Here is a 20,193-nt window from a genome sequence, read left to right as displayed (position 1 = left end):
TTTTCTTCAAACAGTTCTGATGTCATAACACCATATAAGAATCCTTGCCTTTCACGATTGGTGAATTGTTCAACTACCACAATCTCGTGCAACCTTATGAAAGGGTGTTGTAGTAGTAAAGGCAACGCAGCATAGCAGTTAGGGTCACGCTATTACAGTTTAGGGCGTCGGAGTTCAATTCTGACATTGTCTATACATCCGCCCCTCTCTCTGGAATGTGTGGGCTTTCTCCAAGTGCTGTGAGTTCCTCCCACCTGCCCCTGTTCATTAAGTTTGTAAAATAGACTTGTCAGTTTAATTAATGACATAAGAATGGATGTCCTCAGAACAAGGAATGCAATCATTTGAATACTGCTATATAATTGCTATAAAGAAAGGTTTAAAATAAATGTTCATTAGAAGCTTTCTCCTTGTGTTTGGGTTGCCAACGGACAGTGCATCATTTTCACTATGTTTGTAATTGCAAGTGTTTGGTTTCGTGAAGCAGTGACTTTGGCAACTTTTTAAAAATCTCCACTTGTATGTGTATTACTAAATGCCTATTCTTATTTTGTTTCTTAAAGCTATGGGTGGAAGTGCAGAGGCGGTGGCTGCAGCTGAACAAGTAAGACTTTTCCTGATGTTGCATGTAACTTTTGTGTGCCTAGTGCAAATTGTATTGCTGCATTAAGGCTTGAATGTCTCTCTGGAGAGGTATATCTCAAAGTCTTCCTTTATTAAGTAAATAAGACTTTATTACTTGATGCTAACTTGTATAACTGATCATTGTTGCAAATTTATAGCAGCATTAGGATGTGAACTATCTAGTGAACAATAAACGGAGTTGGTTATGAAAATGTAATCAAGAGAAGCCAATTGAAAACACTTGAGTATCCAGTCGCAGCAGAGACTCTGCTGTACAAATTCCTTTATGGCACTCAGTGCAATAACAAATTGTATGCCCTTGCACCTGTCAGATAGCTGGTGCAAGAATCTCACTGCTTTTTAATGCAGTTAATTCTTCATTGTTTTGGCTTCAAATGGTAACTTGCAATGCGTGTGCATTCAAAGGGAGACTAATATTGTTATACAGAGCTTTGTCAGATCCCATCAGGATAACATGGTTAAATATCAGTTTAGGGGAAAAGTTCACAAAGTCTAAGGTTGAATTATGAGAATAGGCATTTTTGTGTTATGGTGTATAAATGTGTGTGATTTGAACTTTGTTGCTGCCTCATGCTTAATAAATTTATCAGTGATGCTAAAATTAAAGGTGTGATTGTGAGGTAGCAAGTTCTGGGGGGTGTGTGTGTAACCCTGACTAATCAGAAAAAAAAATGTTACAGCAATGAAGAATCCTATATCTGTGTGCAACGGTATTCACACCAAAGTGAAGCTGTACCAGAGCTGTGTCCTGCCCACAGCTCTGGTACAGGCCAGGATGTTGGCGCTTGACAGAGAAACGGATGGCAGACCTTCATTGCTGCCCTAAGCACCAGCAGCGTGACAAGTATTTAATACTTTGTATCAAAGGAAAGTGAGCTGCAAATTTAATTGTAGAGTGTAAAATTAATTAAAAACTGCATATTGTAAAGGACCTATTTCCTAAGCAAGGAGTTCAGTAACTAGGGAGAAAGGGCTTAAATTAATTGTTAGGATGACTGAAGGGGCTTTGTAAAGTATTATTTCATTCCAAAAGTGTCAGGTGTCTAGAGGTCATTGCTTGTAAGAGTGGTGATGGTAAAAAAATATGCTTATTGTATTTAAAGGGAACCTGGATGAGCATCTGTGCTATGACTTGGTCTATAAATCAAGAGCTGGAGAGTGGGATTAGGTTAAAATCGATACCGGCACACTGGCTGAGTGACTTACTGTGCCGTGACTTTGTATTTATTTTTGTTATTAAATTGGAAGTATTTAAAATACTGAGATGGAGGAAGTTTTTTCCTAGGAGAGATTCAGAACGACAGGCGCAACTATAAAACTGAAGAGTTGCAACACTGCCTTGTAATTTCAAGCACTTCTTTCATAAGACACCTGCAACAAGAAATTCTCTTCAGATAGTAGCTGACCCTGGAATAATTGAAGTGTTCCTGATTGATTTTTATTAAAACTGTAATAAAACTTTTAGTAATAGGACTCAGCACAGATTATGTATGACTGAACTGACTTGGGCCCGAATAGGCTGCTACAGTTCATCGATTGCATGTTGACAAGGCTGTGAGTCATGGATGCACTAATCAGTGTAATGTACCTCAGCTATTTTAATTTTCACTTTCTTTTGTAGATAAACTATTAGTAGGTTTTTGTTAAGTTCCACTATTCCTAGAAGATCACAGGCTGTAATTTTTAAACAGAAAACATTTTACTTGGCTTTTGCCCTATTTGAAACCAGCAAACACAATATTTCATTGTTCAATGATTTTGCCTGCTTTTGGAATCTTAGATGGAGTCTCTAGCTATCTGGGCAATAAGGGCAACACCGTTGGAAAATTTATTTTATTTTTACCTTTGTTTACTACAGAAACGTATTAATGCTGCCTGTTTAGAAGTTGAAGCCATTGAATCCGAGATCCTGAAAGATGCTGCACAACTGAAGACTACAAGAAAACGTAGGCTATTAACAGTTATTTAGTTTTCTGCTTAAGTGAAAAGCTGACTGCTTACAAATGATTCTTGTCGACCAAATTAGGAACCTGTTTCCCTCAGGCAGTGCCAATTTATTTGCATAAAAGTCATTGCGCAACTAGAAAATTACAGGACAGAAGGTTACTTGCTTGCACTAGTGTACTATTGAATTTACTTGTTTCTAGCTCTTGGTAAATGATTTGTAGGTTGCATTAAGTGTATTGAAATTTTTTGCTTCTACTGCATTTTCAGTGCTTCAATGCCCTCTTGATGGGGATAAAATAACCTTCCATTCCCCTCTAATGTTTTCCACCAGCTATATTCGATTTGACCCCTGGTTATTGAGTTCTCTCCCAAGAGAAATGGATCGTTTCCATCCATGTATTTGGAATTTTAGACATCTTAATTAAATGTCATTTCAAAGGAACTCTCCCCAGCTTTGCTAATAATTAAACTTCACAGCCCTGGCAGCATTCTATTAATTCCGTGTTTACTAATGCTATTATATCTTTCCCGCACTTTAGCGATCAGGACTCTAATCACTGTTTTCCAAGTCCCAATTTATACCTTTGAGCATGTCATGTCATCTCATCTCTTATTTGATATTTTTGGTCAATGAAAGAAAGAATCCCATATACTGCCTTGGATAAAGTATCTAGACACCCCTTGTAATTCTGGGGGGTCTGGATGTGCACTCCAAGGTACCTCAGTACTGTTTGTTGAAATACTTCCTTTCCTTTATTTTATTTCCTCATGTATTACCTCACATTACTGGATTGAATGCCATTTATCTCTTTTCTCACGGTTTTCTTTCAACTGAATCAAATTTCTCACTATCAGATAATGCAACCACTTTTTAATATAATCAGAATCTTATGGCTACTTGCTTCATGTACCATTCTAATCACTGAAATGCATGCCTTCATTAACCTTTGCTTGCAGTTGCTGCTTACCTTAATTCTTATGATCTTTTACTTTGCTGATAAGTCTGTAGTGCAGGACTAATCTTAGTTAAGGGCAATGTACAATACAAAAGTCATAGTAGTACATTACCCTCCTTCCTATCATTGTGTGTCTGGCCATCCCTTAATGTTGATAAAAAGCTGTTTAGTTAATAGCAAATAGTGAAATGAGTGAAGTCACCTCTTATTTCTCTTAGGATATTTCAGTGATTGGGACTTGGCTGTGCAATGCAGATGTGACATTAAAATTAGAGGTCAAGTGACTTAGGAAGATAGTAATACACTTAAAGATAAAACTGTGAAAGTAGTATAGACAATAGACAGTAGGTGCAGGAGTAGGCCATTCGGCCCTTCTAGTCAGCACTGCCATTCACTGTGATCATAGCTGATCATACACAATCAGTACCCCGTTCCTGCCCTCTCCCCATATTCCTTGACCCCACTATCTATAAGAGCTTTATCTAACTCTCTCTTGAAAGCATCCAGAGACTTGGCCTCCACTGCCTTCTGGGGCAGAGCATTCCACATATCCACCACTCTCTGGGTGAAAAAGTTTTTCCGCATCGCTGTTCTAAATGGCCTACCCCTTATTCTTAAATTGTGGCCTCTAGTTCTGGACTTACCCATCAGCGGGAACATGCTTCCTGCCTCCAGCGTGTCCAATCCCTTAATAATCTTATATGTTTCAATCAGATTCCCTCTTATCCTTCTAAATTCCAGTGTATACAAGCCCAGTCACTCCAATCTTTCAATATTTGACAGTCCCGCCATTCTGGGAATTAACCTTGTGAACCTACGCTGCACTCCCTCAATAGCAAGAATGTCCTTCCTCAAATTTGGAGACCAAAACTGCTCACAATACTCCAGGTGGGGTCTCAGCAGGGTCCTGTACAGCTGCAGAAGGACCTCTTTACTCCTATACTCAATTCCTCTTGTTATAAAGGCCAGCATGCCATTACCTTTCTTCACTGCCTGCTGTACCTGCATGCTTGCTTTCATTGACTGATGTACAAGAACACCTAGATTTCATTGTACTTCCTCTTTTCCTAACTTGACTCCATTTAGATAGTAATCTGCCTTCCTGTTCTTGCCACCAAAGTGGATAACCTCACATTTATCCACATTAAACTGCATCTGCCATACATTCGCCCACTCACCTGGCCTGTCCAAGTCACCCTGCATTCTCATAATATCCTCCTGACATTTCACACTGCTGCCCAGCTTTGTGTCATCGGCAAATTTGCTAATGTTACTTTTAATCCCTTCATCTAAATCATTAATGTATATTGTAAACAGCTGTGGTCCCAGCACCGAACCTTGCGGTACCCCACTGGTCACAGCCTGCCATTCGGAAAGGGACCTGTTAATCGCTACTCTTTGTTTCCTGTCAGCCAGCCAATTTTCAATCCATGTCAGTATTCTGCCCCCAATACCATGTGCCCTAATTTTGCCCACTAATCTCCAATGTGGGACTTTATCAAAGACTTTCTGGAAGTCCAGGTACACTACATCCAATGGTTCTCCCTTGTCCATTTTCATAGTTACATCCTCAAAAAAAACTCCAGAAGATTAGTCAGGCATGATTTTCCCTTTGTAAATCCATGCTGACTCGGACTGATCCTTCTACTGCTTTCCAAATGTGTCGTAATTTCCTTTTTTATAATTGACTCCAGCATCTTTCCCACCATTGACGTCAGGCTAACCGGTCTATAATTCCCTGTTTTCTCTCTCCCTCCTTTCTTGAAAAGTGGGACATTAGCCACCCTCCAATCCGCAGGAACTGATCCTGAATCTATAGAACATTGGAAAATAATTACCAATGACTGGTTAGGTAGCTGAGAATTCCTACTGCACAATGCAAAGTGTTGCACATTGATATGGAGAATGAGAAGAGGTAGGATAAAGTTGATGACAAACTTCTGACGATATGGCCACATAGTTCACGAAAAAGATGCTTTAAGAAAAGCATTTGGAATCCTGAGCTTTATAAATAGATTCAGGGAGTACAAGGAAATTATGATGAATCTTTATAAAGCACTGACTTGTAGGTAGTGGTGAAGGGAGTTCCGTTCAGATAATTGTCCAGCCTTCTTTCAAATGAAGGACTTTTGTAGGGCATTTGTAGAGCCGAATGGAATTGCATGCTGAATGGCATCCTGTTGTACCGTTTTCATTCACAAGACAGCACATCCCTATCATTGTAGGAGACTTCAATCAGGCCAGCTTGAGGAAGTCTCTGGCCAGTAAGCACCAACATCTTGCCTGCAGAATCAGAGGAGCTACCATACTTGACTACTGTTGCACCACTATTAAGAACCCTACCGGGCCACCCCACGCCTGCAATTCAGTAAATCTGATCACTTGGGTATGTTTTAGGCGCTTTAGATTTTTTATTGTTTCAGGTGGTATAATATCCACAGAGCTCTGATCTCAGCATCATTCAGGCTGTCTGAGATGACTTGGGGTCACAGCCAAGCTCTCCAAGATGCTTTGAAAATCTTATCAGCTGATTTTCTTGAAAAACTTAAGGACAGTAGGTACCTGAGATGCAGTTTTAAAGGCAAAGTGTGGTCACATCAAATATTAATTTGATTTAGTTTCTTTTTACTGTTTTTTTTTGCTCTTTATTGTATCTTTTTTTGACATTTTTTAAACTTTGTTTTTGAAAGCATCTTTGCTGTGTAAACATTTTTACGTGTGCTTAAGACTTTTGCACAGTACTGAACTTGGTCACTGCCTGTAAGCCAGGAATGAGGATGCAGTGCCAGTGGTGAGGACCATGACGGTGTGGTCAAGAGAAGTGGAGGAACACTTGTAGGACTGCTTTGATAAGTGGATTTGACAATATTCAAGGAATCATCTTCAGGTCTTAATAAATATGCCACAGTTGTCATTCATTTCATCAAGACCTGTGTGGATGAATATGTGACTTCAAGAACATACTGGAGATACCCAAACCAGAAGCCATGAATGAGCTGTGAGATTTGCAATCTACTGAGGGCTGGATCTGTGGCATTCACAATCAGTGATCGAGAACTCTTCTAGAAGTCCAGGTATAACCTACAGAAGGCTATTTTAAGAGTGAAAAATAAAACAACTCTGAGCGACATTCAAGATGGAATTGGGTACATGTCAGCTCTGGCAAGGTTTGCAGGGTATCACTTCCTGCAAGGTGAAATCTAACGTCATAAATGGCTGTGATACTTCACTCCCAGATGAGCTCAACAGCTTTTATGCACACTTTGATGGGGAACATAAGACTACACCGGTGCAAATCCTTGTAGAACCTGGTGACTCTGTGATCCCATCTCAGAGACCAATGTTAGAACATCTTTCAAGAGGTTCAACCCTTGCAAGGCTTCAAGTCCCATTAGTATACCTGGTAGGGCACTGAAAATCTGTACCAACCAGCTGGCTAGAGAATTGAAGGATAAACAGTACTCAATCTCACTGCTGCAGTTAGGTTTCCATATGCTTTAAAAGGGCATCAATCATCTGGTGGCCAAGAAAAGTCGTGGGATCTGCGTCAACAACTTTCGCCAGTTGCATCCACATTTACTGTGATGAAGTGCTTTGAGAGGTTGATCATGGCCAGAATTAACTCTTGTCTAAGCATGGGCACAGACAATTTGCCTACTGCCACAATAGATCTACAGTGGATTATCCAGCAATCTCACTGGTTCTCCACTTCGTCTTGGACCACCTGGACAATAGCGACACCTGTGAAAAGCTGCTGTTTATTGATTGCATCTCAGTATTCACCATCATAATCTAAATACTAAGGAACAAGCTCCAAAACTTGAGCCTCTGAACTTTCCTCTGCAACTTCCTCACCAAATTCACCAAAGACATATCTGTTGTTGGCTGAATCTCAGGTGGTGACAAGGGGGCATACAGGAGTGAGATATATTGACAAGTTGAGTGGTGTTGCAACAGCAACTTTGCACTCAATGTCAGTAAGACCAAGGAATTGATGTGGGCTTCAAGAAGGGGAAGTCAAGGGAACACACACCAGTCCTTATTGAGAAGTCAGCAGTGGAAAGGGTGAGTAGTTTCAAGTTTCTGGGAGTCAACATCTCTGTTCTATCCTGGCCCACCATATTGTTGCAATTACGTGCCAGCAGCGGGAGTTTGAAAAGGTTTGCTAAGTCACCAAAGACTAGCAAACTTCTACAGCTGTCCCATGGAGGGCATTTTAGTATGGAGGGGCCACTGCTCTGCAAGGAGTAAAGAACATCAAAGACATCTTAAAAAAGCATCTGTCATTAGACTCTCACCACCTTGGACATACCCTCTTGTCATTATGACCATCAGGGAGGAGGTTAAGGAACTTGAAGATGCACAACATTTTAGAAACATTTCTTCAGCTCTGTCACCAGATTTCTGAATGGACAATGAACCCACGAATATTCCCGTCAAGAGTACAACCTTGACATCTTCTGGATGTATCATGAAACCATACATTTCAGTTTTATGTCTCTTGTGTTTGTTTTTCGTCTTGAATATGATTCTGGAACTCTTGGAGCCTGTAATATGAAGTTTGGAGATTGCTTGAGTGTTTCAGTGTTCTGCAGTCTCCAAGAGGATTCCGGAAGGCAGAGACAGCAGGCTGAGGGACAGAGTATGAGATGGTGTTTGACTATTTTGCTAATTAAAGCCATGAGGGAGATTGAAACATCAAGGCGAATACAGAAGATCAGCACTAGCTACCTGTCTTTCTATTGCTAGGGGATCGCTTTGCTGCTGGAGAGGAAAGGCCTGCCACTGTGCCTGGAGAATGTTAGCTGGATTTTCTGGGATTTGGATATAGACTTGGACTATAGGCTTTTTTTTTCCTGTCTTACAGTTTTTTTTTGCTTAAGGTTTCTTGTTTGTGTGTGGGAGACAGATTTGGAAGGGGTCATTGTGTCTGTTCATTGTTTTCAGCGAGGGGGGATTTGGAGTTAATGGTCATGTTGCCATTCTTGTTTTTGTGGCTATCTAGAGAAGAATTTCAGATTTGTATACTTTGATAACAAATGAACCTTTGAACACTGCCTCACTTTTTTGCACTACTTATATATGTATGTGTGTCTATATACTTATATAACCATATATAACAATATAACAATCACAGCACGGAAACAGGCCATCTTGGCCCTCCTAGTCCGTGCTGAACCCTTAATCTCACCTAGTCCCACCTACCCGCACTCAGCCCATAACCCTCCACTCCTTTCCTGTCCATATACCTATCCAATTTTACCTTAAATGACACAACTGAACTGGCCTCTACTACTTCTACAGGAAGCTCATTCCACACAGCTATCACTCTTTGAGTAAAGAAATACCCCCTCGTGTTTCCCTTAAACTTCTGCCCCCTAACTCTCAAATCATGTCCTCTAGTTTGAATCTCCCCTACTCTCAATGGAAACAGCCTATTCACGTCAACTCTATCTATCCCTCTCAAAATTTTAAATACCTCGATCAAATCCCCCCTCAACCTTCTATGCTCCAATGAATAGAGACCTAACTTGTTCAACCTTTCTCTGTAACTTAATTGCTGAAACCCAGGTAACATCCTAGTAAATCGTCTCTGCACTCTCTCTAATTTATTGATATCTTTCCTATAATTCGGTGACCAGAACTGCACACAATATTCCAAATTTGGCCTTACCAATGCCTTGTACAACTTTAGCATTACATCCCAACTTCTGTACTCAATGCTTTGATTTATAAAGGCCAGCGTTCCAAAAGCCCTCTTCACCACCCTATCTACATGAGACTCCATTTTCAGGGAACTATGCACAGTTATTCCTAGATCTCTCTGTTCCTCTGCATTTCTCAATGCCCTACCATTTACTCTGTATGTTCTATTTGGATTATTCCTGCCAAAATGTAGAACCTCACACTTCTCAGCATTAAACTCCATCTGCCAACGTTCAGTCCATTCTTCTAACCGGCATAAATCTCCTTGCAAGCTTTGAAAATCCACCTCATTATCCACAACACCTCCTACCTTAGTATCATCGGCATACTTACTAATCCAATTTACCACCCCATCATCCAGATCATTTATGTATATTACAAACAACATTGGGCCCAAAACAGATCCCTGAGGCACCCCGCTATTCACCGGCCTCCATCCCGATAAACAATTATCCACCACTACTCTCTGGCATCTCCCATCTAGCCACTGTTGAATCCATTTTATTACTCCAGCATTAATACCTAACGACTGAACCTTCTTAACTAACCTTCCATGTGGAACTTTGTCAAAGGCTTTGCTGAAGTCCATATTGACTACATCCACTGCCTTACCCTCGTCAACATTCCTCGTAACTTCTTCAAAAAATTCAATAAGGTTTGTCAAACATGACCTTCCACGCACAAATCCATGCTGGCTACTTCTAATCAGATCCCGTCTATCCAGATAATTATAAATACTATCTCTAAGAATACTTTCCATTAATTTACCCACCACTGATGTCAAACTGACAGGTCTATAATTGCTAGGCTTCCTTCTAGAACCCTTTTTAAACAATGGAACCACATGAGCAATACGCCAATCCTCCGGCACAATCCCCGTTTCTAATGACATATTAAAGATCTCCGTCAGAGCTCCTGCTATTTCTACACAAACTTCCCTCAAGGTCCTGGGGAATATCCTGTCAGGACCCGGAGATTTATCCACTTTTAAATTTCTTAAAAGCGCCAGTACCTCCACCTCTTTAATTGTCATAGGTTCCATAACTTCCTTACTTGTTTCCCACACCTTAGACAATTCAATATCCTCCTTAGTGAAAACCGAAGAGAAGAAATCATTCAAAATCTCTCCCATCTCCTTCGGTTCCACACATAGCTGACCGCTCTGATTCTCTAAGGGGCCAATTTTATCCCTCACTATCCTCTTGCTTTTAATATAACTGTAGAAACCTTTCGGATTTACTTTCACCTTATTTGCCAAACCAACCTCGTATCTTCTTTTAGCTTTTCTAATCTCTTTCTTAAGATTCCTTTTACATTCTTTATATTCCTCGAGCAATTCCTTTACTCCATGCTGCCTATATCTATTGTAGACATCCCTCTTTTTCTGAACCAAATTTCTAATATCCCTTGAAAACCATGGTGCTCTCAAACCTTTAACCTTTCCTTTCACCCTAACAGGAACATAAAGATTCTGTACCCTCATAATTTCACCCTTAAATGACCTCCATTTCTCTATTACATCCTTCCCATAAAACAACTTGACCCAATCCACTCTCTCTAAATCCCTTCGCATCCCCTCAAAGTTAGCCTTTCTCCAATCAAAAATCTCAACTCTAGGTCCTGTCCTGTCCTTCTCCATAATTATATTGAAGCTAATGCTATTGTGATCACTGGACCCGAAGTGCTCCCCAACACATACATCTGTCAGCTGACCTATCGCATTCCCTAACAGGAGATCCAACACTGCCCTATCTCTAGTCGGTACTTCTATGTATTGTTGCAAAAAACTATCCTGCACACATTTCACAAACTCTAAACCATCCAGCCCTTTTACAGAATGAGCTTCCCAGTCTACGTGTGGAAAATTAAAATCTCCCACAATCACCACCTTGTGTTTACTACAAATATCTGCTATCTCCTTACACATTTGCTCTTCCAACTCACGCGCCCCATTAGGTGGCCTATAATACACTCCTATCAGTGTTACTGCACCTTTCCCATTCTTCAATTCCACCCAAATGGCCTCCCTAGAGGAGCTCTCTAATCTATCCTTCCAAAGCACCGCCATAAGATTTTCTCGGACAAGCAATGCAACACCTCCTCCTCTGGCCCCTCCTACTCTATCACACCTGAAGCAACTAAATCCAGGAATATTTAGTTGCCAATCACACCTTTCCTGCAACCATGTTTCACTAATAGCTACAAAATCATAATTCCAGGTATCAATCCACGCTTTAAGCTCATCCACCTTTCTTACAATGCTCCTAGCATTAAAATAGATACATTTAAGATACTCTCCATCTCCTCCTCTCTTTCCATCCCTAACAATGCATTCAAATTTATTATCCTTTTCTTTCTTCTCCCCTACATCTTCGGGCTGAGCGCATCCCTTCTCCATCACCTGCCTTTCCTCCTTCACACACTGTCTATTTACTTGCTCCACTGGTGAACTAACCTCCTCTCCCATAGTCTCCTCAAATAGTCTCCCGCCCCCCCATCTTACTAGTTTAAAGTCCGCCCTGTAGCCCTAGCAAACCTCCCCGCTAGGATATTATACGTGTATATATTTCTTATAACTTGTGTATTTTATGTATAGCACTGTACTGCTGCCATAAAAGCAAATTTTATGACCTGCACTAATGATGATACAGCTGATTCTGATTTTCTGTTTTATGCCAGTTGCTATTAGGCTGGTTGAAATCTTCACAGCGATTGTTCCATTTTTTCTATATTTACACTTGTTTCCCTTTGACAAGAGAGTCGCAATACACTCAGAAGCACAAGATCTTTTTATTAGTTCAACCTGTATTAGCTATTCTGTAGCTCTTGGCATATTATTTCTACTACTACAAGATACTAAAACAATTTTCCTACTTTTCCTGTTCTATCTCATCTGGACATGCTGAACTAAGAATATAAGCTGCAGTTCCTACCCTTTAGCCATATTTCTGTAATCTCTGGAGCATTACCTCACAACCTATTCCTGTCCTGCAGTCTGACTATTTGCTTTGAGTTAGTTGAGCATCAAATTGGAGTAGTGTAGAAGGGAATTGGTTCATTGGCAGCAAAATAAAACTGCCCTTTTGGGGCGTGGAATCCGGTAAGTGCAAACCCAGTGTCACTGAATGAATGGTGCCTTGTCTTGTTGTCATTGCACATGCAGGTATACATTGTGGAAATTTTAACAACCTATTCCCATTTCAGATTTCACTTTGTATTCTCAAGGATACATCTCTTGGATCGTTCAAGGGCAAATAAAGAAAATAAAATCTAAAGCTGTTCAAGTTGGTTGATGCATAAATACCAAGGCCTATTGCAGTGTTAACTTTTGTGCATCTGTCCAAAAGTCAGCATTTGGGTTTGCTAATTTTCATTTAATATACGAATAATCTGGATTGCACTGTTGATGGCTTTGTGGCCAATTTGCAGATGATAGGTGGAGGGGCAGATGGTGTTGAGAAAGCAGTGAGATTGCAGAAGAATTTGGACAGATTCAGCAAATGAGCAAATAAGTGGCATATAAGTAGCAATGTAGAGAAGTGTAAGATCATGTACTTTGGTAGAAAGAATAAAGATGTAGACTATTTTCTCAATGGGGAGCAAATTCAGAAATCTGAGAGGTATAGAGACTTGGGAGTCCTAGTGCAGGATTGGCTAAAGGTTAACTTGCAGGTTGAGTCGGTAGTAAAGAAGGCAAGTGCAATGTTAGCATTCATTTTGAGGGAACTAGAATATAAAAGCAAGGGTATAAAGTACAAGGAATTGTTAGACTACTTTTGGAGGTGTTAGCAATTTTGAGCTCCATATCTTGAAAAGGATGTCAGCATTGGAAAGGGTCCAGAGGACGTTTACGAAAATAATTCTGGGGATGAATGGGGTTAATGTATGAGGAACATTTGATGGCTCTGAGTATGTACTAGCTGCAGTTTAAAAGAATGAAAGGAGATCTCATTGCAACGTATTGAAGATTAAAAGGCTGAGATAGAGTGAACGTCCAGGATGTTTCTAATAATGGGAGACTCTATGAACAGGGCACAGCCTCAGAATAGAAGAATGTCCCTTTAGAACCGATGAGGAGGAATTTATTCATCCAGAGGGTGGTGCATATGTGGAATTAATTGCCATAGATTGAGGCCAAGTTATTGCCTATATTTAAAGTTGATGGGTTCTTGCTTGGTAAAGGGGTCAGAGGTATTGGGGGAAGGCAGAAGAACAGGGTTGAGAGGAATGGCAAAGCAGACTGGGCCAGCTGGGCCAATTCTGCTCCTGGTCTTATTCGAATTAGGATAAATGTTGAATCCAACTGTTTAATTGTTCTTTGCTGTTTCGGTAGCCTTTATATGCATAAGTTTAATGTGCCTCTAGTGGCTGTACAAAATATAATTCTGGAAAGCACTGAAAGCTTTGTTCTGCATTAAGTAAATAGGTACTTTCTAACTGGTAAATTCTTATCTATAGATTAGAATGGAATATTCTTATCTCAGTGGGTACAAAATAGCTGAACACAAAGCAGTGCCATATTGGTCTTAATCGTAGCCTCTTTTCTGTAAACCTGCTACCTGTTTCTGCTCCCTCTGTTCTGTCAATTCTAAATAAAACTATCGTGAAGCAGAAAATTTTGTGTTTTGCTCCTGATTTCTAAAAGAACCTTGGATTTTAAATGCCAAAATCTATCAGGGATTATTCTTGGTATTATGTTAGTTAGTGATTTGATTAAGTCTAGCCATTTTCTCTACCTTTTCTAACTATAATACATGTCTATAAATGTTTTAATTTAAATACCATTACCATCTAGGTAAACAAAAAGCAAAGCTTGCCAATGACTCAGTTGTAAACGAGAGTGAAAATGTTTCTCCAGCAGCCAAAATGCTACGGAAAGTGAGTATCTTTGTAATGGAGCTGTTGTAATCCACAAGAATACTTGAAAAGTTTTTGAAACACACTTCCTCAGTGGCTGGCAGAGATGGAAATGAAGTTGGAGGTAGATTGAAACTTGATAAGGGGGTGAAGAGGTAAATTGGAATGGAGTTGATTTTACATTCGGATTATCCATGCTTTTATCAAATGGTGAAGCAGATTTAAGGGACTGATATACATTATATACATAATCAGTAGGTAAACAAATCTGCCTATTGCAATTTGACTAACAATTTAAATCTGCATAAATTGCTTTTACTGTAATTGTAATATGAAATTAGAATGTAGGAGGGTTGTTCTCTACTCAAGCAATTCCAGTATAGTTTAACAAACTAGTCAGATGTGCAGTCTAACAAATTAAAATCTGTTCTTATGAAACTTTGGTTCAAGATTCCATAGTCAAAGACACTGATGGAACTTGATCAATGATAGTCCTCAGGATTAGGGTTCTGCTGAAATTTAAGGATGTTTGATCTCTTTTTTTTGTATGTATTGTTTTGATTATACAAGTTCTCCCAAGTCTAATATTCTGAAATGTTATTTTAAAATTATTGTCCTGTAGGCTAAGCATGGCGTTACCTTCTCAGCTAAAAATAGACCTCCGTGTACCACAAATGGTCGGACTAGAAGGTAAATATTCATCAGTACCACACTCACCCACTTCCACTCTCCTGGTGAGCTGACCAGTTGAGATTGCAAAGTGACAAGTACTTCAACTTTTAACATTTACAACCAAGCAGTAGCTTTGATTGGTGTAATATTTTTGCTACTTTAACCAATGTTTCAAATAACCTCTGATGTGGGTCTTCAATTGTTTTCAGCCTATATAGTTCTTGTCTACTCTGAGCATGTTCTATAACTGATGCATCCTTTGCATTTCCCATAGTAAATATCTTAAACTAGAAAAAAGCCAATTAATAGTGGAGCTCCCCCACTATTCTGATCTAATGCCAGTACCAGTATTTACTTCATATTCTTTTTTTAATTTTAAGCAGTAATGTACAGCAGAATATTCCATTGTCAGCTAATAGACCTAATAATTGAACACAAACGAGTATTCAACAATTGTAACAGTTTTTGCGTATAAAAATCTTTCCTAGTTTTTTTTTGCACTGCTGCCTGTTACTTTCCATGCATTCCCTTCCCACCCAATCATTTGCCTCTTAATATTAAGGACAATTAACCTTCCCCCATATCCTCCTTGGTTTCAACACTAATTGCATAATCTTTTGTAATTGAGCTTTGACGTTCCAGTGCTAGTTGTACACTGCGTTTTCCCAAATCTGCATTGTATTCCTTTAGTGTATTGTTCAGGATTGATGTTTGTGGTATGATTATGGTAAAATAGTTTTTTATATAGCCATAATTCCCTCTATTGCATTTTATTGAAGTGTATCTTCCAAAAAGGTTGATTATAAAGCTCACTTTAGTATTTTACTAAGTTCAGTGGATTCCAGTTAATTGGGCCATATTTGGGACAACTCTTTAAAAAAAAACAAAAACAAATTGAGAAAATAGTCAGGGTTCCCTTTGTTTAGTTGGGATACTGTTCTGCTTAATCGGGACAGGAAACTGTTTCTAACTAGATTCGGTCACGTGAACTTGTGTGGCTGTTAGACACTGCACCGTGCTTGGAACAAAATTTTTAAATGGTGTTAGTTGTGTGTGCTTGTGCTTTGTTATCCAGGCTGCTGGGTGCCAATTCAAAAAGGAGTAATTCCTGAAATTTTTTTTTTATTACTTTGACACTACTTCTTGCAGGGAGGCGGTGAAGGGAATCGCCTATCTGCATTAGATGTCCGCTAATTTTGTTCATTTAGTCAATCAAAAGAATATGGCAGCGTGAATAGGAAAAATTTCTCTGTCAGTAACGATGAAGAACTAATACTGTTTAATGGAACTGTAATATTAGTAGTGTTCTAAGCTGAACAATAAATAATGCTTGCCTTAATACCTTTTAACTATTTTGATGAAACATTGACTAACTGGGGAGCTGCATATTTGGGCCAAAATGTACTGGTCCGGATGTATCCCAATTAACTGAAATCCACTATACTTGTGTACTGTTCTCTTTTTGTACTATTCTCTCAATGTGTGACTTTCAAACACTTGATTGGTCATCTCATTGATTTAAAGATGTCACTGAAGCTGCTTCATCGAGTTGAGTATTTCATTTATCAGAACTGCTTCATTTTTTTTGGTATTTACTTTCCCTTGGCACCAATCAATAAATAGTGATGTTCTGGTTACACTAGGGGTGGCAGTTATAAAATGTTTCTGGTTGTTAATCACAATTGTATTTGCTAATTGTTCAGCAAGAATTTTAAGTAAAGGCCCTTAAAGCAATCAATCCAATTGTGATTGGTTGCTGTTCATCATTTTTTAGTGATGGCTAGATTGATTTTTCTTTTTAGGATAAGGATTTTAATCTGGAATAATTCCCTTGAGTTCATAATCAAATACTGAAATTTAAACATTTTCCTTTGAGATGCACCATTGTGACCTCCTGATTGTATCCTTTTTCAGATTATCATTTCTATAACCTGAGGCACAGTAACCTCAACGAATATTGTTTCATTGGTGCAATGCATAAGGGGTTTAAATTTTAATATCCTTCTTTGTAATTGATACTGAAATGGTCTCATTATTAGTGATTCTATAATATGCTGGTACAACACTGAAAGCTTTTCACGAATATGTTTAACATCAAAACTTTTTGACAATGATGGGTTAATTGATCCAATTCACAAGTGCGAGCATTTAATCCAACACACTTGATTTGAACTTGGCTTGATATGGTTACCTGTACAATATTTTCTTTATCTTGTGTTCTGGTGTACAAGGATAAGAAACCAGGAGATTGACATCTAAACTAGAATTCTTTATACATTAACTGCTCTATTCTGCAGATTTTTTCCTCTTGTTCTCTAACCAGAAGAGGTAACTGAAAGTTTATTCTCTGAAGATTAGCTTGGAATATGAAAATAGCAAAATTCCTCTATTGCTTGTAGGTCCTAGGTGCTAAATTTGAGGTAGTTGGGGAACACTTTGCTGTTTTTTTGCAGTTTAATTTAACTTCTAATAATCTTTTCATTAAACAGGACAAGTCGAAACAAAGGACTCAGCTCTACAAATACTTCTGACATTTGGGGACCCACGCCGCTGATAACACCCAAGTTTAATCCACGGTTAGTTTAGCAAATATTGAGTGAAGCAACCAAACTGGAGGTTTTGTTCTGTATCCTATAAGATTGTCATTTCTTGGTATCAAAGATAAAATGGGTGCTGATAAACCAATCTACACAGGAATCTTTATCATTTCTGATTATATGGGGAGGAAAAAAACTTGGTTTCAGAAGCTATATGGATTTATGTTTTTAAATGATCTTTGTATTTAGTAGTTGATGTCACCTTTATAATTCACCTAGACTTCCAAAGACAGCAACTCGTGCGCGGAAAATAGGGGAGCGTGTATTTAGTTTCACAGGAAGCCCACTTGCTGATCCCACAGAAATGATAATCAGTGTTCCAACTGGGGATGGACAGGTGAGTTGAACTGACAAGAGTTCATTATAAAAATTCTGCAATTGTTTTCCATTGTTTTGTTCTCTAATTAAAGTGCCTACTAGCTTCTACTTGTTCTTTGGGCAGATAGAAAGCTGACTTGATTCTAACAAGTTTCATTTTGTATCCTGTACCGCAGAGCAAACAATTTATAGCCAGCAAAATTACCAGCACAGATTTAAGTCAACTGGATGACCACACACTTAAATCTTTTGAACAACTATCAGTAAGTATCTCATCTTTAAATGTATTGACTGATTGCATTTGCAAATACCTTGAATAACTATAATATAGTTATAATTAATTACTAATGTGATCCTCTGTCAAGTCAGCTGTCCAAGTTCTTGGGCCTTTATGCATGTCTAATGTAATTTTCCATATTTATTAGTGACATTGAAAGTGCCTTTTCTTAACATTCAAGTAATTAACTTGGTTATCAGTTTTTAGAGCAGAATGTGAGAGATGGGTAAAGGAAAAGAGTATGGCAATCTTGCTTAAACATTGTGTAAAAACTGAAGGAAAAATGCTTGTTTCTTGAGAAAAGCTGGAAATAAAATGTTAATTTCCTAGCACTGGAAAATATTTATCTCTTAGCTATGAAAAGCATATTGTGAATTGTGCATCTCAGTTTAGTTGTGTAGGATAATGCATCACTGTGAGCCCCTTTTTGAGATGTAAATTTAGATGATTAGCAATAAAATATTACATCAATTTGACTTTAAGTCATTTATAAATTCATTAGCCATTAAGTCATTTATTAAATGACTTTAACCTATTCTCTTATTTGGTCTAAGTTATGATATCTCCATGAATGTAGTTTAAAAAAAAAACACACATCCAAAAATCACTTTCAACATTATTTACATTTTTCCTCCAGGTAGGTGACCAAAATTGCTCCAAATACTCCGAATTAGGCTTCACCGATGTTTTGTATAACTTTGACATAGCATCCCATCTCCTGTACTCAATACTTTATTTATTTTTGAAGGCCAATGTGCCAAAAGCTTTCTTTATGACAATATCTACCTGTGACACCATTTTCAATGAATTAGGGACCTGTATTCCCAGCTAGTCCTGAAGTGCAGGACCTCACACTTATCTGCATTAAATACCATCTGCCATTTTTCAGCCCATTTCCAGCTGGTGCAGTTGCAAACCACGATAGCTGCCTTCGCTGTACACTACACTCCAGTCTTGATGCAATCTGCAAATTTACTGATTCAGTTGCCCATGTTAGCATCCACATCATTTATATAGATGACAAATAACAATAGACCCAGCACTGATCCTTGCAGCACAACACTAGTCAGGGACCTCTTGCAGCCATCTACTACTACTCTAGTTTCTTCCACAAAGTCAATGTCTAGTCAAATTTACTACCTCATCCTGGATGCCAAATGGTTGAATCTTCTTGACCAACCTCCCATGTGGGACCTTGACAAATGCCTTGCTAAAGTTGACGATGACAATTTCCACTACCTGGCCTTCATCAGCTTTCCTGTTAACTTAAAATACTTAGATTGGTTAACCATGACCTACCATGCACAAAGCCAGACTGACCATCTTTAATCAGTCCATGTCTATTCAAATACTTAGATATCCAGTCCCTTAGAATACCTTCCAATAACTTTCCCACTACTAATGTCAGGCTTACCGGCCTATAATTTCCTAGTTTATTTTTAGACCCTTAAACAGAGGAACAACTTTGGCTATCCTCCAATCCTCTGGTACCTCTCCTGTCACCAGGGATGTAATCTCTGCTAAGGCCCTGGCAACTTCTGTACTTTTCGAGGGAATAATTAACCATAATCAACTGTGTTGGCTTGAAAAACAGGTGAGAATTGAACAATAAATGTTACAAAGTACAGCATTCTGATTTATTTTCTCTTTTTTGTAGCATAAACTCAATGAAGTGATGAAGATGAGAAAGTGAAAACAAAGTTGACAAAATATAATTCATGTGACTTGTTTGAAATTTGACATATGATTTGTAGTAAATAAACATTTATTAATAAACATTATGGATTTTGCCTTTGGAAGGAATAACATTGCTGATTCAAATTAACAACTGCACAAGCAAGCTGTTCTTGTCACTGAGTTTCATGCAGTGCTTATTTCTGCCTTGACCTTACATTGAATTTTCTTGTTTTTTTTCTTGTATCCTTACCTTCAAAATAAAGTTGTTATTGTGTTAAACAGTTCTTGTAGTCATGCAGAAGAGAAGCCAGTCTTCAGCCCATCTGGTCCGTGCAAAACTGTTATTCTACCTAGTCCCATTGACCCGCACCTGGACCAAATCCCTAATGGGATAGCCTCCTCAGGTTCCCCTATCTATACCCCTCATTATTTTCTGTACGTCTATCAAATTTCCTTCCATTCCCCAATGTGTCAGGGAATAAATTCTAACCCATTCAACCTTGGCCTGTAACTCAGGTCCTCAAGTCCTGGCAAAATCATT

The 20,193-nt window shown here is 38.7% G+C and overlaps 1 protein-coding gene across 3 annotated transcripts in view; it reads left to right on the top strand.

Annotated features, from left to right (window-relative positions):
• Nucleotides 1-19,766, top strand: part of cdca8 (cell division cycle associated 8) — a 30,533-nt gene extending 10,767 nt beyond the window's left edge. For all 3 annotated transcript variants that reach the window (XM_059954352.1, XM_059954355.1, XM_059954353.1), the window contains exons 4-11: nucleotides 564-604; nucleotides 2,504-2,591; nucleotides 14,050-14,132; nucleotides 14,734-14,801; nucleotides 17,273-17,359; nucleotides 17,600-17,717; nucleotides 17,875-17,961; nucleotides 19,633-19,766. In XM_059954352.1, the coding sequence (XP_059810335.1) occupies nucleotides 564-604; nucleotides 2,504-2,591; nucleotides 14,050-14,132; nucleotides 14,734-14,801; nucleotides 17,273-17,359; nucleotides 17,600-17,717; nucleotides 17,875-17,961; nucleotides 19,633-19,668 (608 nt within the window). In that variant the 3' untranslated portion in view covers nucleotides 19,669-19,766. The remainder of the gene's footprint in view (nucleotides 1-563; nucleotides 605-2,503; nucleotides 2,592-14,049; nucleotides 14,133-14,733; nucleotides 14,802-17,272; nucleotides 17,360-17,599; nucleotides 17,718-17,874; nucleotides 17,962-19,632) is intronic.
• The last annotated feature ends 427 nt before the right edge of the window (nucleotides 19,767-20,193 follow it).

Source organism: Hypanus sabinus, chromosome 30 (genome assembly GCF_030144855.1).
Source record: "Hypanus sabinus isolate sHypSab1 chromosome 30, sHypSab1.hap1, whole genome shotgun sequence".
Lineage (NCBI taxonomy): Eukaryota > Metazoa > Chordata > Chondrichthyes > Myliobatiformes > Dasyatidae > Hypanus > Hypanus sabinus.
Note: the sequence above shows the minus strand (reverse complement) of the source record. Positions and strands in the feature narration are given on the sequence as shown.